We start from the raw sequence: 17773 nt of genomic DNA on the forward strand, positions 1-17773 counted from the left end.
CACGCAGTGGCGTGTAGACCCCTTTGGTACCTTGCTTGGCTACCTAAACATGCCCGACTGCACAGTACACATGTTTCCACACCGACTAGGACAGTGTTGGAGATTCAGGACATGAAGGTCCTAACTATGGGACTGACTACTTTTGCATCCCCTCATCCCCATTGCCTGCAACTCAGCCGCCCCCCCCCCCCCAAAACTATCGCCCCCTTCCTTTCTTAGTTGGAGGGAAGGGGACTGCCGGACGCTCCAGGAACTCTTTACTGGAGGCATCAGGAAGTCGTTTGACAAGGCAGGGCGGAATTTCAACTTCAAGTCACAACACAACTCCAATACCTCCAGCTGTGGCACTGGACGCTACTTTCGGCGGTCTACCCAGCAGCTACCCGCCCACACCCTATTTGAGAAGCTGGTGCGAACCTTTGATGCTACACAAGGGCTAATATCCAATACTTATCAGGTGCTGCAAAATTCCACCCTAATTTGCACCCATATGTATCAATCCACATTGGAACAACACCGTTCCAGAGGAAATGAAACTCAAACATTGGGAGACATTATGGCGGGACATACCCAAAACCTATTGCAGTCTCTCTCTACATGAGACCGCATATAAGCTGATGTTTCAAAGCTCCCGCTTTTCTGTCTACCATTTATTTCAATATCTCCCCCCCTCCTGTAGAGTGATTGCTACATACTGGAAGGAGATACTAGGGCATATCAAAGGCACCATAGGCTTTCTTCTCCCCTTTTCATTCCCTACAATTATCCTAGGCATACATCCTTTTAACTTGACCGCAATGACCCACGCAGACTGGACACTCGTCAGTCAGTTACTCTTGGCAGCGTGCCAACTCCTAGCGCTTATGTAGAAGCAACCAGCGTAGGTATACAGGTAGCCTATATAGGCGCAGTTAACACTACAAACTTTCACCTTTATCCTTCCCTACATTATATACATAACAGATCATAGGGACTGACCTTTTAACTAGATACGACACTGCATTCAGAACGCAGGCTTTTCCATAGTTCGAAACTCATACTTTATGTATGAGGCTTCTTGGAAGCTCAGCAGGACGAACATCTCCTGTATAATATCTATGTATAAAGTGCAAGCCCGACGTCATCCTTTAGGCCGACACAGTAACACAGCGAGGTAGGACCCCTGGGAAGGGATATCTATCTATCTATCTATCTATCTATATATATATATATATACATACATACATATACATATATATATATATATATATAATGTCTTGCTTAGTAAGACAGAGGTGACCGTGACTTCTTGGCTGACACACTGACCAGAGACGCAGAGGTTCCTGCATGCACACACTCCAGCTCGCAGTGGTCTAACATCCCTCGCAGGGTGTCCAACTAGAGACCATGATGGGGTCCCATATTCTCACCTTTCTCAGGTTATGGGGTTGACTAGACCTTACAGGGATTCTTGGCATAACACCTACACAGATGCTAGGTACATCTAGTTAGGGAGACATCGTAGGAGTATGCACTTTCTAATTATGTGTTTTATGTACTTGTATATATATTCATGATTACTGCAAAATGGTAGCACTGTACCATCCCTTTACTTACGTAGTACTGCTAATCATATATCTCTACTACTGTCTGATGGTTGTTACAGCACATCTATTGTGTTCGGAGCCAGTCTGCCACCAAACCCACAGTTGGTGTTATCTGAACGCGCAGATCATGTAAAGCATGGGTACTCACAAACTTTCTCTCGGGGCCAAATTTACAGTGTGGTCTCCGGCCGAGTGCCGAACCGGTGGGGGCAGGGTCAGTGGGGGAGGGGGCTGGGCTAGAGCAACAACAAAAACTGTGACCATGAGGTTGAACACAGGTCCCTGCAGCAGACGCCTTCGTCCACTGAGCTACCAGACCCGGCATACACACCTCTCTCTCTCCCTCTCTCTGTCTACCTCCCTCTATCTATCTCCCTCTCTCTACCTCCCTCCCTCTCTCTACCTCCCTCCCTCCCTCCATCTCCCTCCCTCCCTCTCTCCCTACCCGGTCTCCCTCTGTCTCACTCACTCTGACTGTCTCACTCCCTCTCTCTCTGTATCTCTCCCTCATTCTGACTGTCTCACTCCCTCTCCCTTTCTCCTTCCCTCTCCCTCCCTCTCTTTCCCTCTCTCTCCTTCCCTCTTCCTCCCTCTTCCACTTCCTCCCTCTCCCTTCGCTCTCCTTTCCCCTCCTTCACCCTCACTCCCCTTCCCCTCACTCTCCTTTCCCCTATTCCCCCTCTCCCTCCCTCACTCCCTCCCCTTCCCTCCCTGCCTCCCTCACTCCCCTTCTCTCTCTTCCTCCCTTTCTCCCCTCTCTTCCTCCCTTTCTCCCCTTCCCTCTCTCCCTCACTCCCCTTCCCTCCCTCCCTCATCCCCCTTCCCTCACTCCCCTTCCCTCACTCCCCTTCCCTCCCTCCCTCATCCCCCTTCCCTCACTCCCCTTCCCTCACTCCCCTTCCCTCACTCAGTCCACTCCCTCACTCAGTCCACTCCCTCACTCCCTCCCTCACCCCCTTCCCTCACTCCCCTTCCCTCACTCCCCTTACCTCACTTATTCCCTCACTCCCCTTCCCTCACTCCCCTTCCCTCACTCCCCTTCCCTCACTCCCCTTCCCTCACACCCCTTCCCTCACCCCTTCCCTCACTCCCCTTCCCTCACTCCCCTTCCCTCACCCCCTCCCTCCCTCACTCCCTTCCCTCACTCCCCTTCCCTCACTCCCCTTCCCTTACTCCCCTTCCCTCACTCCCCTTACTCCCCTTCCCTTACTCCCCTTCCCTCACTCCCTTCCCTCACTCCCTTCCCTCACTCCCTTCCCTCACTCCCCTTATCTCACTCCCCTCCCCTCTCTCCTTCCCCCTATTCCCCCTCTCCCTCCCTCCCTCCCCTCACCCCCTCCCCTTCCCTCACTCCCCTTCCCTCCCTTTCCCTCACTCCCCCTCCCTCACTCCCTCACTCCCCTTCCCTCACTCCCCTTCCCTCACTCCCTCTTTCATGCCCCTCTCTCCTTCCCTCCCCTTACCCCTCGCCTCTTTCCTCACTCCCCTTCCATCCCTCCCCTTCCCTCACTCCCTCACTCACTCCCCTTCCCTCACCCCTTTCTCACTCCTTCCCCTCACTCCCCTTCTCTCACTCCCTTCCTCACTCACTCCCCTTCCCTCACTCCCTCCCTCCCTTTCCCTCACCCCCTCCCTTGTTCCCTCACTACCTTCCCTCACTCCCCTCCCCTCACTCTCCTTCCCCCTATTCCTCCTCTCCCTCACTCCCTTCCCTTCCCTCACTCCCTCCCTCACTGCCCTTCCCTCACTCCCTCCCTCACTGTTTCCCTATCTCTTTCTCAATTTCTCGGTCTCCCCTTGTCTCGGTCTTCCCTCTCTCCCTCCCTCCCTCTGTCTCTGTCCCTCTACCTCCCTCTGTCACCCTCTGTCATCTCACCCTGCCTGTGTGTCACCGGGCTGAGACAGCTTCCCCAGCCAGCTTCCCCAGCACGCACAGACACACAGCCCCCACCCTGAGCACTCCACAGGTCTTTAAAAAGACCATTTGCATGTGAATTGGGCTTTGCTGTATTTCACCTCCTCTTAGCGCCCTTGCAGCTCCACTCTGGCCTGGCTGGAATGAATCGCCCGGCCCCCACAGAGCAACAGAGTGTTTGCAGACACTCTTTGAAAACACGGTTACAATGTCTCATGGTCCACGGGCCGCCATGGAATGCTTGCTGGGCCGCTGCCGGCCCACGGGCCGTACTATGAATACCCGTGATGTAAAGGATATATAGGAACTGCACGACAACATTGGCCTTAACAATTGGCACCACTATGAATAAAGATGAGGACATACAAAAAGCATGTGATCTAAATATAGAACCCACTTCCTGCAGAGGTCACAGAGCTGCTCCTCCTTTGCTAGGCCTTCACAGGATCCAGTGATAATTCGTAACGGGAGCACACTTGGTGTCAAGTGATGATGGGCGGCTCGCAGGGGCTTTCCTGCAGGATTAATACACATAATGGCCTCAAGCAGGGTTGCCTGTTGGCCCCTCTTTTGTTCTCTTTTTATATCTATGACCTCCCCGAGAAAGTAAACTCAGCGAAGGGGGATGCCCCTAGAATTGGTACAATGTCTATTGGCACTCTACTATATGCAGATGACGTTGCTATTTTTGATCTAACCCTCATTGGTTTGCAGCGTCGTCTGGATGCCTTGACTAATTATGCGGAGGAGCATTGTTTGAAAATCAACATTGCCAAAAGTAAAATTTTAGTCTTTCGCAAGAAAGGTCTTAGAATAAAGAAAGGGTATAAATGGCTGTTGGGGCAGGAAGAACTTGAACTGGTCAATGCGTACCAGTATTTAGGGAAGATTTTTTCAAAAAACGGGCGTGACTCAGAGCACATCAACCGTTGTGTTGGTAAGGTCGCCTCCCAGGCTGGAGCTCTAAATAGATTTTAGAAGACCTGTGGGAGACATCATTTTAATCATGGTCTGTCAGTGTTTAAGGTTAAAATTCCCCCAACTTTAACCTATGCTGCAGAAGTTTTGGATAGGAATTACTGGCTCTCTTTCGATAAGGCTGAAGGCCGGTTTTTCCGTCAAATTTGTAATTTAAATTCCATGGCTGCCCCACATGTTCTTTGTTTGGAATTCCATTTAGTTTCTTCTTACACTTCTTCCCTGGCAGCGGTCCTGAGGTGGGGGAACTCTCTTTGTTGGGGTGTTGAGGGCACGTTAAGGGCCGCTTTGAAGCTGGAAAATTTTGTAAAATTAAAAAGAGAAATCAGCTTTCTTTAGATCTTTTGCTTACGCAAACCATCTATTTGGGCTCAATTTAAATAGTGACTCACCCATCCCAAAGTCTGCACTGAAGTCGTTTTTAAAGAGGTCTGTAAGCATGATTAGTACAACAAGAGATATAGCTTTAAGTCATCCTAAAGTTCGTAACGAGGTGATCTGTGTGAGTGCGATGGGGAGCGGACCCCAGCCCTATCTCTCATGGAATGTTCCACATGGCATCAGAAGATTAATACTTCTTTTAAGAATGAACCTATTGCCCTTGAGAGACGTAACGGGCATTTGGGAAAAAACTCCTAGAGATGAGAGAATTTGTGAACTGTGCCGCTCCCAAATACAGGATCTCAATCATGTGCTATTTGTGTGTCCAGAACTTTTAAGGGTAAGGCGTATGTTTTTGAGACCCTCTTTTATTACATTTAATATTCATTCCGCTGAGGAGGCCCGATATTTTGTGTTGTCCCCTTCCAATGAAATGATCTGCCATAGAATATTTTAATTTTTTTAAACATTTCTGGTTATTTATTAGAATTTCTGAATTTTAGTTTAGTTGGTATGTGTAATGTTTTGCCTATTGCTTAAGGTAGATTTTTGTATTTGTTATAAAGCATGTTCCTTTATTGTATTGGTGTATTTTTGTGGACCTCAGTTGGAGTTCCGTAACAAATAAACTAATTGACTTGACTAATTGACTTGACTCGTAACGGGAGCAGATTCAGCCTTAGTAGTAAAATGGTTCTATGCACACCATGGGGAAGGTTCCATAGTACATCCAACTGTTTTTTTACAAATAATACTCTCCAATATTATCTCATGCCGGGCATACTGAGCATACAACACAATATCCCTTTTCTGACTTACTTCATAGATTGTTTTTTTAATTGACCAATTGTAAACATGTCCAGAGCTTTCATATAATTTAAAAAGAGTGCGCTTCTTATCTTCAAACAATAAAATATTTAATGTTTCAATGCAGATCGAAATGACCCGGATTCACTATTCAGTACATTATCCCCCCACCTTAAAACAGCAGCCATGGCAAACAAATTTGCGGAGAGAAGCCCAAATTCAAGCCGAAGGGCCAATAGGGCAGCCAAGGAAATCAGATTGCAGATTTGGCGCCAAGTTCCCCCTTCAACTTTCTAGAAAAAAAAAAGACTAATGATACTCTTCCATTACCTCACAGGTAAAGCTCAATGCAGGCGGAATCTTAATGGTATAATCGTCAAAAAGCCTTTGTCCACAACACTTATATAGTCTACTAATGGCAGAAGCTTGAGATTTTGCCTTGCTTCTACACGGAGTAATGTGATCCTTATTTAGGCAACTATTAGAAAACATTCTGGCTAGGTATGGGTGCAGTTTCATCACTTCCAAGTTGCCTATCCCCAGGGGCCAATGCAAACCCTTCCTAACTCTACACCCTCTCGTCCTAAAAGTCATAACTTTACTCTTAAGGATATATATTTTTTTTAAATGTCATCGGAATAATCACAATGAGCAAGGAAACAGTCGCACTCATGGGTAACTAATCGATTCGAGCTTCTTCCAAATTTACAGATGGTTAGGGTGCTTCAGATGCTCACTCCTGTTCGTGGAGGTGCAAGGGAATACGTCAACAGGAAAGCCTTCCCCGGGAAAGGTTGAAATCTGAAGCACTCCTGCAGAAATGCAATTCTCTTTTTCACTAAGTTCAATGAAAACTAGTGTAATCTTTTTTTAAAAATCCAATATTTATTCATGTATTTCTTTTTCCATATTACTTCATATGGGGGTTGTGAAACATCATAGTTTAATCCATGTTAATTCAGTCCAATAGAATGGATCAACTAATCTTAACATGCGTTACAGCTGTTTAGCAGGTCAACACATTGAGAATATGACCCTGATGCATTTCGAGCCGGAGTTTGGTGAACGCTATCGAAAGGAAAACATTTTCGTTCGGCGGCGTTCACCAAACTCCGGCACTTTCGGAGACGTGGGTTAAAATCACTGAGATATTTTCCCCTGAAGAAGAGCTATTGCTTGAAATGCATCAGGGTCATATTCTATTGGACTGAATTAACATGATTGAACTATGATGTTTCACAACTCCCATATGGAGGAATATGGAAAAATAAAGAAATACATGACTAAATATTGGATTTTTTGAAAGATTACACTCGTTTTCATTGAACTTTTTCCAAGAAAAATTGAGAAACCTGTTAATTCCTGCGCTATAAAAAATAATGTGCTGTAGATGTTCCATATTTGCTTCCCAGTAATTATCCACTTCTGGCCTGATCTTGTCATACCTGCCAACTCCATGCAGTGGCCTGTTCAACAAGAACACATCAATGGCAGAGTGGGGTCTCCTGGGATTTCCTTTCTCAAAGCTAGATTACATTACTCTAGAACAGAGAACAGTCCAAGGCGACACGTCAGTGCCACCCCATTAAATCTGTGACCAGGGTCCTGTGTTTTTAGTTATGTCCTGACAAATGGCTTGAATTGTACGGCTTGCATTTGAAAGTGTTTGCTTTCAGCAAACCAGTTTTTTGTAGGCTGCATGAAAGCCATTTGTCAGGCCATAAAGACCGCACAGAGCTGCTAAGTGCAGCTAATCTCTCTGAGCAGTTATAAAGATAGAAATAGTACCAAGACGCCAGTAACCTGTGAATAATTTTATTTGAATCCTGCCCTACAATTTATTTATCTGTTTATATAGCGCTAGAATCGACCCCCAAAGGGGTATCTCTGCGCTTACATGGACTTAAGAAGAAGGCAGTGGTTCTTTAGCAAAATTAGACATCACAGAACAAGAACATTTGAAAAAAAAATGAATGTAAGATGTACAGGACACTGTCTGAGGGAAAGAGGAAGGTCATTCCATAGGCAAGGGGCCAGATGGGAAAAGGCTTTCACTCCTAGCCTACCTTTTTTTTTTTTTTACAGAGGGTACTTCCAGAAAGTGTTTACTGCTAGAGCGGAGAGATCTAGGCGGAACATAAGGTACAAATTTCTCTGCAAGGTATAAAGGGATTACATTGTGTAGTGCTTTATGAATAGTACAACAGGTTTTAAACTTGATTCGCTGGCAAATCGGAAGCAAATGGAGCTTCACAAGAAGGGGATGGGAAGAGGTCCTCGGAGGAGCATACAGGACCATCCGTGCTGCTGATTTTGAACTACCTGCAGTCTGTTTAATGAGCTTTCATTGGCCAATATCAACAGGCCATTACAATAGTCCAGGCGACTTAGTACTAATGCTTGGACCAGGGTTCTGCGGGTAGATTCAGGAAGCAGAGGAAAGGCTTGATGCAGTAAACTTATCACATGGAAACATGAGCCGATTGGCTGGGTAACATGTTCTTTTAGGTTAGGCGACCGGTACAGATGGGAACAGGATGGAGACCCAACTCCAACCAAAACAGGGGGGCTTCTCCAAAGAGCATTACCTCAGTCTTCTCCACATTACACTGCAGAAAATTATCTACCATCCAATGGGATATAGCTCTCGTCCCATTTGAGAAGGCAGACTGAACTGCAGCTGTGAGTTTGTCAAATGGGAAGAGAAGCTGCGTGTCTGCATATGATACGGGGATAAACCCACATTTCCTCAGGAGGTTGGCCAATAGAGCAACATAGATGTTAAACAAGGTAGGGCTCAAACAGTTGGTCAATTCCAGAGGGGCCGAACGAAACGCACCCAGGTTAACGCTCTGACACCGATCCGACAAAAAGCTCCTCATCCAAGCCACAGCCAAATTTCTTAACCCCGCCTCTTCCATTTTTCTGAGCAAGATACTATGGGATAGTGTGTCGAACGCTGCAGATAGGTCCAACAGCACCAGAATCATAGAGTGGCCCTTATCCAGGGACATTCTAATACTGTCTGTCACAGTCAGTAAAGCAGATTTGGTGCTGTATCTGGGCCTAAAACCAGACTGGGAATGATCTAAACACCCGGTCAGTTCGATGAAGTTGGAAAGATGGTTGTTAACATGTTTCTCCATATGTTTGCTCAGAAACGGAAGAAGCGAAATGGGTCGAAGGTTAGAAAGATCTGTCCATGGTGTTTTAACATTCTTGTGGATAGGTCTGACCTGAGCGATTTTCCACTCCTGTGGGACTTTACCCTCTGTAATAGAGAGATTAATAAGAGATTGTCCCTCCGGAACGAGCTGTTTGGTCAGAGATGGAATAACCTTACAAGGAATGAGATTGGATGGAGATCCAGATTTTACCTGGATGAAATGATGAAATTAAGGTAAGAAGGAACACATTTAGTTTGGTTCTTTGTTCTATTCAAATATGTTTTAATCATTGACAATAACTTTATCAGCCTGTGGGCAGCTGGTTTATTCATCACTGTAAATGGCAGAAGTAACTCAAGCATTGAATTACTGGGCTATCCCACAAGTTACATAGACCAACAGGATTTGGATTTAGAGTACTTTGGTGTACTCCAAGTGAATCAGATGTTACTGACTCAGAAGTCACACTCTGTGTTCATGAACAGCTGCTAATTCACACTGGATCACATTTGTCATCTTTCTTCTAAATGGGTATTACTTTCTTCCAGTGCTGTATGTACTCACTGGCCTACTTAAAGCATAACCATGAATGCCACTAATCAATCTAAAGAGATCTTCAGGATTGTCTCTGATCTCTCGAACCCTGACTGAGTTACTTGGCTGATTCTATCCACTCAAGATCTGTGTGACTCTCTGAATGTCTTCTTTGTAAATAAGATTGAGGCCATTATGAACAGCATCCCTCCCTGTTCACCAATTAATAATCTGTTCATGCATGTGGTGAATAGTCAAACTCTTACCTGCTTCTCCAACTTAACGCGAGAGGACCTAGCACTCCTATTGACAAAGGTAAAGTTCGGTTCTTCAACTGACCTCTGCCCCCCAAAGGTCCTGAAAGTAGTATGTACTTGGATGCCTACCGTATATAGTCATTTCTTAGCCAATCTGTCAATATAGGGGTGGTCCCTTGGTCCTTTAATAAAGCGAATATTGCCCCAATTATAAAGAAAGCTGCTCCTTATCCTACGGATATGAAAAACTTTAGGCCTATCTCGCTTTTACCCTTTTTTACCAAAATACTCGATGCCCACATAGCGCGTCATCTAGGTCTCTTCATTTAAGAGTCAGGCTTCTTGGCTCCTGCACAAGCAGGATTTCAACCTGTACACTCTACAGAAGCTGTGATTATGTCTGTTGATGACATGCGAAAAGAGGTAGATATGGGCAACGCCCAAGTCCTGGTGCTATTGGACTTGTCTGCGGCCTTTGATAAGGTCGACCATAGTATTTTGGTTGACCAGATCTGGGTCGCGGGCTTCCAAGATTCAGCATTGAACTGGCTTATTTCCTTTTTGAGGGACAAATCGCAATAAGTTAGGCTACCTCCTTACTCATCTTCAGAGGTCCAACTGAATTGTGGGGTTCCTCAAGGTTCTTCGCTGTCTCCCCACCTTTTAAACATTTATATTTGTCCCCTAATCAAAGCCCTCAAACTATAAGTTAGCAGAGGACATGCAACTATTATTTATGCTTAGTGATTGCCCTTCATCTCGCTATTTGTTTCAGGATACTAGAAGGTTCATCTGAGACTGGATGAACAGCAATCATTTGAAGCTGAACCCCAATAAAATGGAGATATGTCTCGCAAAAAGTAAGGTGAACTATTGGTGCCCCTCGTTCTGGCCTAGCAAGATGGGCTCTCCCGCTTCACCTGAAAAAGCTGTAAAAAGCCTGGGTGTCATAATAGATGCAGAACTTTCTTTTAAGCAGCAGGTAGTGGAAACCAGCTAAAATCGCTGATAGCATCAGCTGAAGTCATTTTGTTTTTGGCAGCCATTTTAGTTAGCCATGTACTCGCCATGTGCTTCTCCTCTTCACTGCTGCCTGCCCTTGTATTGTGCTTGAGTCATCAGTTACAGTTAACTCCTTCAGCATTGAGTCAGAGCACAACACATGCTCAGAAAGGCCTGTAGCTGCCAGAATGCACCTGCTCTTAGAGTAACTGTCAGGCTATTTTAACTAATGCCAGCAATATTGTAACTCCTCCCACATTGTTGACTAAGCCATTCTTATGTATCCTTATATGTATTTGTTTGTATAGTTCTACTTCCTCTTTTTGAGTCTCCATGCTAACTCAGCTATAAACTGGCAATAAAAGGCTCTTGGTTTCTGTACTTCTTGGACTGCCTCATACAGTGGCCTGAGGGTACCCTATTGACGCAGTCTCCCTCATGTGAGGTTAATACATTTATTCTCTTGCTATTACAGCTTCCGTGCCAATCTCTTCATTGTTGGTTTAAGGACCGGTGCATCAGTGAGCCCCTAAAAAGGCTTTTTATTCTACAGTAGGAGCTGTGACTTCTGCCAGCTACGTAGCATAAAAAAAGATTTAAATAATCCTTATTAAGGAGGCTTTGATCCAAGTAATCAGAGCTCTATTCAGGTCTAGATTAGACTATGCTAACACAATTTACCTGGACCTCCCTAAAATCCTTCAGTGGAGGCTCCAGCTTTTTCAAAATCAGGCTTCAATGCTGATTTACACCCTGCCCAAACGTTGCCAACCTTCAAGGTAATGGTGGGCCTTCACTGGCTGCCAGATGTACAGAGATCAATGCTTAAAGCATGTTGCGTGGTTTTTAAGTCCCTGTACCTGAGCTACCCTGCCTTCGTGAAGTCTAGCAATATTGAATACTGCCCAACCACAGGTTTAAGATCTAGCAACTTGCACCTCTTGACAATTCCGCCCTGGTAAAAACAAAGGATTGGCGGGCGTAGGTTTGCCGTTATATCCCCTTGTGTATGGAATAGCCTGCCTTTGGACCTCAGGGCCTCAATGGACCTTGCTACATTTAGGAAACTCAAGAAAACACTGCTTTTTAGACAGGCTTATTACAAAGGGAGGTTGAACTTGACTGGTTACCTAGCGCAAAGAGACCATCTGGTGGATGTGAGCTTTACAAATGGGCAGTAACATAACATTACATAACAAAGATCTGATGGATGCTGTTATCTCCAGCACAGAGTGTGAAAACAACATTCTGGCCAGCATTGGGCTCCTCATTCTTCCAGCACTTGGGCCAGTGAATAGCAGTGGACCACACCATTGTCAGTAGCTAGCAGGATTGACCTAAAATATCAGTCATCTTGATGCTTGCAGGAACAACCACATGACCGCACACGGTGTGTACACCATGTGTTACAGGTAGCAACATGGGATTTGGTAGAACTTTTATGCTTAAAGTGATGGGAAGGTGGTGGGAAGATATGGCTAAAGACAATGTATTTTTCTAACAAAAGTGCAGGAAGGAAAGAAAGTACCTGCACCTACAAACGGACAACACTGGGGCCTGCAGAGCACCATTTTCATTTAAAATTAGAGGTGCAACTGGAATGGGTGAGGCTCGCTCAAGTTCTGCTTAGGTAATATTCAAAGCACAAATAATTGCAAGCAAACCCTAAGCGCCGGGTGGAGCAAGACTAGCAGCAAGTTCCGGGCGCCGCAATCTTATATTAGTGCAAAAGGTATGTTTAACCCCCACCAGAGCCAAATACAGTTTTTGTCTGTCTAATGACTAGAAAGACAAAAACAGTATTTAGCGTCAGCGGAGGTTAAACATACTTTTTTGGCATATGCCATTGCCTAAAGATCATTTATTTAGTTAGCTGCCTGCAGCGCAGTCTGAAATTTTTGGCAATGGGGCAATTTCGGTGCGCTCAAACTAGTGCCAGCACTACAGTACTACGACCATTTGTAAAATACCAGGACTGGTGTATACATGAGCTCACCGACGCATTTCACACAGACCAGTCCACTCCAGACACAGTCTATCTCACTCCGACGACACAGAGTGTGGAAATCAATTTCCTGATCTGGGAACGGCCCGTTGAAGTTCTGCTTCGGAAATCCTCAAAGGCGATTTGAGAGGAGAGACAAATGATTTCAAGCAAACCCACAATGCCAGCCGCAGCAAGACTAGCAGCAAGGGCCTGGCGCCACGATATTATATTAGTGAAAACATTTCTTCTTTGTGCTTTGGGGATAAGCACAAATCGCACCCTGTGTGAGAGTCGGAGTGTGCGTATTTGGCCCAGCACCGAGGTCACAGTCGAAAGAGGTCCTTCTTCGTCTCCACCACCAGGAGATGGGCATTCTCAATGGGCTTATGTGTGTTGATCACCGGGTAGTAGGTCCCTGGCGTCAAGGATCCGTTGGTGTCATTAACTGGATCTCTGGTCATGTTTTCCCTGTACCGTAGGCCAGATGAGCATTGAATGTCCAACTGAGCCTGATGGCAGAAAAAAAACGAACTAACAAAGGAACTGCTGAACATGCGCAATACCTCGAGGGGGAGGAGAGACGACATGACGGAGATCATGAGACTTCCCAGAGGAAAAACAACTTGCAGAGTTGCACATGTAACTGTAGCCAACACATGCTTTGAATATATTTGCTCCCACCACCCTTCAGAATTTCACAAGAAAGTGCTTCATTTGTGGTGTCCGAATTCCAATATATTCTTAAATATCGTCAAAGATCATTTATAGACATTTACATTTTGTTGTGTGCTAAAGAATAGTAACATCGTACAGCCTTCCTCCAGCACATCCTCAGGAGCCAGCATGATTGTCACATAAATCCTCTCACTTTTAAGTCAGAGAAAGAAAGGTAAATACCAAGCTCCCTTGGAAGACAGAGCCTGACATTTGACCTCTGTTTTTGAAAGACCATATATGTGACAAGCTAAGAACAAGATTTAAAGGCCTGTTTACTGAAATCAAACACTGGCGGAAGGATACAGTAAATAGGTTCTGCTCCTCGAGAAAGGCAAACCTAAGCTGGACAGCCTAAAACAAATAAAGTCAGCAAATATAAACCAAGCATATGTGAGCTACAAACCACAAAGCCAATGCTAAGGGATGTGCAAAATGCATTCCCAGGGAAGCTTTCCGATTTTCCCCAAGATGTCTTTAGCAAACCAGACAGCACAGTTGTCTGGTAGGCTCTGTCCTAAAAAATGCAATATTATGTCAACTAATACATGCATAGTAAAATTCAGCCTTCAACATCTAACCCAGTGTATGTCACAAGAGACTGCGGACCACTCACAACACTGCAGATGTTAGAACAATGTCTGCGGAACAAAGGTACCCAATTATAATGGAATTTAGCAATGCAAAGGTAGGGGAAAGGAACTGTGGGCTCTGTATTGATATGGGCCCAGAACAAAGGAGTGAAACCCCCCAATTTACAACAATATGTACACTAGCCTTCAAGGATACAAAATAAGCAATATTTAGATTTAAACACAGCAATCAGATTAGCGCAGAATACCTTTATTTGCTCTCAGTTGCTTATATAAATGCTATTAATTCATGTCGGAATTATTTTCCTTTTCTACTCACCACAAGTGGAGCTGGTTTTGATTTGTTTGTGGAAAAGCAGCAAGAGAATGTAGGTGACTCAGCAGCTGGACCCTGTAATGAGGCTGAATGTGGTGCATACGGTAACTAAACATCTCTAGTAGAGTGTGAAGGATCCCCCAAGCATGGGACTTGAATACCGTGGGCAAAAGCTGACCTGAAAGAAAATAACCATAAAGTTAAAGTTCTGCATGCATACTATTCTTGGCTAAGACTGTGTGCATATCTAGAATGATAATGTATTCTATGTATGCTTACAAACAATGCAATGGGATTTCTGTTCCCATTGACAGCATAAAGATAATCCTCTACAACACAGCAGGGAACATTCACAGACAAATACTACTTACGTTGACAATGAGGTGGGGTATCACACAGTTCAAGACTGTAAAGGGGAAATTTAACTTAGGCTAACCAACATTTTTTTTTAAAGATACGCAACATTTAATGTGCCACAGCTCCTGTACCCGACACCTCCCATAAAACAGAAATGTAACTGACAGCACATGTAAATTCAAGACAATGCCCATACTGTTGAGGTACCTGCAAAACCTCAAACATGTGGGGCTAGACCATCCAAAGCAAAGCAGAAGAATATATGCTCTGTGCAATATTTCAAATATTTAGTCCCCATCCATGTGCTGTGAAAGGGGATGTCCATCGTGTTAAGGAACGACACATAGGCATCTACAAAAACTGAAGAGAGAGACACTGAAAACAAGATTATAGTAGGGAGGCCAGTACCTCAAAACTGAATATTACAGCCTCAGCCACAAGTGAATTTGTACATGCGGGATGACAAGATTAGAATGGATTAATCTAACAGTACTATTAAGATTTGCTTGACAGAAGTGAGTAGCAACTCAAAATATCTAGCAACTGAAGGAATGGGGATTACTCCAGGTGGTGCACTTCTAGCACGATTTGCCTCTGTAAACACATGAATGCTGCCCTTGTCACACAGCTGCATAAGGAGTAATCCACAGCTGGAGATGAAGCCAGAACATGGAGTAAAGTTTAGTGATGCCCACCACTACGTGGCTGGATATAGAAGTCTTGAAAGTTCAATACTTTAGGACCACTGCGGGTGTCAAAGTGCCATCAGAAGAGCAGAAAGATTCTAGGGATAAAAACTCTTAGATGATCTTTTGATAGATGAAGACATTCTCAGGACTTTAGATGGATTGTTAGGAAAATGAAGGATCAGTTATGGAAAACTGTCAATGTTTTTTTTACTATGAACACCTGCAACTTGTTCCCTACTAATGCTCAACAAACTGGGTAAATTGCCTTTTACCAGCTTAAATGCCAACATGGAAGTTTCCACATAAAGTGGAGTAGCCCATCAGGGAGTAGCCCATCACAAAGCAAGCTGAAAGTTTAATTACGCAAAATAAAAATTAGCGTCAGTTCTAAAATACATCAACCACAGACAGGCATGACATATATAATTCATACAGGAAACCAAAGCTGGGCAGATGTGCAATAAAGTAATAGAGCATTATAGAGAGAGATGAATCTCAGATCAATTACTGTCAAACAACCAATCACAAAAAATGGAACAGTGAAATGTTAATCACTAACCAGCCACAAAGTCGTCGGTCATGAATGTTTATTAAATATTAAAAAGAAACAATTGATGGATGGAATGCCGAACAATTCAAACACTCACCCCCCAGTCACAAGGATCTGGGTTTAATTCAGCACTTTTTTGCTGACCACACTACCTAAGTTTGGATCTGGCCATATGCAAATCAGTCTTGACCCTGTTCCTTATAGGAACAGTCTGGCCCGAACTACCCAGACGGGGGTCCCGTGCTCTCCATGCCCCTGGAGCCAAGCTATCCTGGTTGATGAGGGGTGAATTCCCGAAACCGGTCCTAGTATGCTTGTTCCCAGTCCAGGGAGGACCTGGCCTGGCAGTTCGGGCTGGAGTGTTCCCATTGGGCACAGGGTCAAGACTGATTTGCATATGGCTGGGTTCGAACTGGAATGGCGAGCAAAAAAATATGGATTTAGGCACAGATCACTGTATTGGGGTGAATGTATGACATTATTCTGCATTCAGTCCATCAATTGTTGTTTTTGCATTGGTCACCCTGAGTGGGACGGGTATCCCCAGACGTGGGTCCTGTGCTCTCCATGCCATTGGAGTCAAGCAATCCTGGCTGATGAGGGGTGAAACCCCGAAACCTGTCTTAGGATGCTTGTTTCAAGTCCAGGAAAGACCTGGCCTGGCAGTTCGGGCTGGAGTGTTCCCATTGGGCACAGGGTCAAGATTGATTTGCATATGGCTGGGTTCAAACTGGAATGGCATGGTGAGCAAAAAAACGATGGACTTAGGCCCAGATCTCTGTACTGCGGTGAATGTTTGACATTGTTCTGCATTCTGTCCATCAATTGTCGTTTTTGTATTAAAATATTACTCAATGAATCAAAGTTTGTCATTTTGGATAAAATGCATTGACAAACACATGCAAGATAGATAAATAACATCTTATAAAAATCAGTTATACACAGTTGATAAGTCTTTCAATGGAATAAAAAGAGATCGAATAAAAATGTAAGATAGTCACACTACATGAGAAGTCTTAATAATAATTCTAAACAGACAAAAGTGTGTTAGCACAGTTCAGACAAAATTACAAATGCCGGAAAGTTACACAAGAGACTTATTGCAAAAGATACATTTACTAGCCCACAGTTTACTTAAATCTATGGCCAATTAACCCATTTCTCCTATGCCAAATTGACTCGAGGTATTTTGATTTGAGAATACTACGTGGGCCCCAGTATTGTATTTACAAACTCTCAGGGCTACCCTATATTGTCAAACCCCTATGTGCCTACAGAGAGAAACAATCTTTTAAGCTCTCTGTTTTTCATATGACATGCACAAAAATAGGATGTGTCCCTCCATTTCATCAGCAGCAAGGTACAGTGGATTTAGACAAAAAGCCCTCCAGCTACTAGTAAGTATTCTAAGGGCAATGTCCCTAGTCTGAACTTGATATATAATGATTGAGTAAATGGAGGGTTTACACAGTCCAAGAATGCTTCAAATCTAGGGCCAGGTTTTACTTTTCACAATCTGGCTGTCACGGTTCTCAAACTTGTGGATTGCTGAAGTTTTCCCCACTCCTAATCCCAAAAGCAGTTCCTGACAGACTTGCGGGACGTGGTAGTAATGGCTCCTTTGTTGGAGCACAAATCGCTCAGACCCAACTTGGTCAAAGATGCCCTGTTTTAACTTACACAAATTAATCTGCATGCACCAGGGAATGATGAAATATCTGAGACATAGCCTGTAGGGATCCGACACCTCCACTGACCAAATAAAAAAACAGTAGAGGATTGGTATTTAGCTTAATTATACCCTCTACAGGTTTCATGTCAATGGCCAATCTTATGGCCCATATTGAGGTGCTTTTTGGTAGTTTTACAATAGCTCTTTAAAAACAGTTTCAGCCTCCTCCATAAAGTAAGCAGTACTATTTCCGTACAATTCTCAACCA

The 17773-nt window shown here is 44.4% G+C and overlaps 1 protein-coding gene across 4 annotated transcripts in view; it reads right to left on the bottom strand.

Annotated features, from left to right (window-relative positions):
* MED23 (mediator complex subunit 23) overlaps window positions 1-17773 on the bottom strand; it is a 583151-nt gene that overhangs the window by 263684 nt on the left and 301694 nt on the right. For all 4 annotated transcript variants that reach the window (XM_086927430.1, XM_086927429.1, XM_086927428.1 and 1 more), the window contains one exon: window positions 14241-14415. In XM_086927430.1, coding sequence (XP_086783556.1) covers window positions 14241-14415 — 175 coding nt within the window. The remainder of the gene's footprint in view (window positions 1-14240; window positions 14416-17773) is intronic.

The sequence above is a fragment of the Lissotriton vulgaris genome, chromosome 6, assembly GCF_964263255.1.
Source record: "Lissotriton vulgaris chromosome 6, aLisVul1.2, whole genome shotgun sequence".
In the NCBI taxonomy this organism is placed as follows: domain Eukaryota; kingdom Metazoa; phylum Chordata; class Amphibia; order Caudata; family Salamandridae; genus Lissotriton; species Lissotriton vulgaris.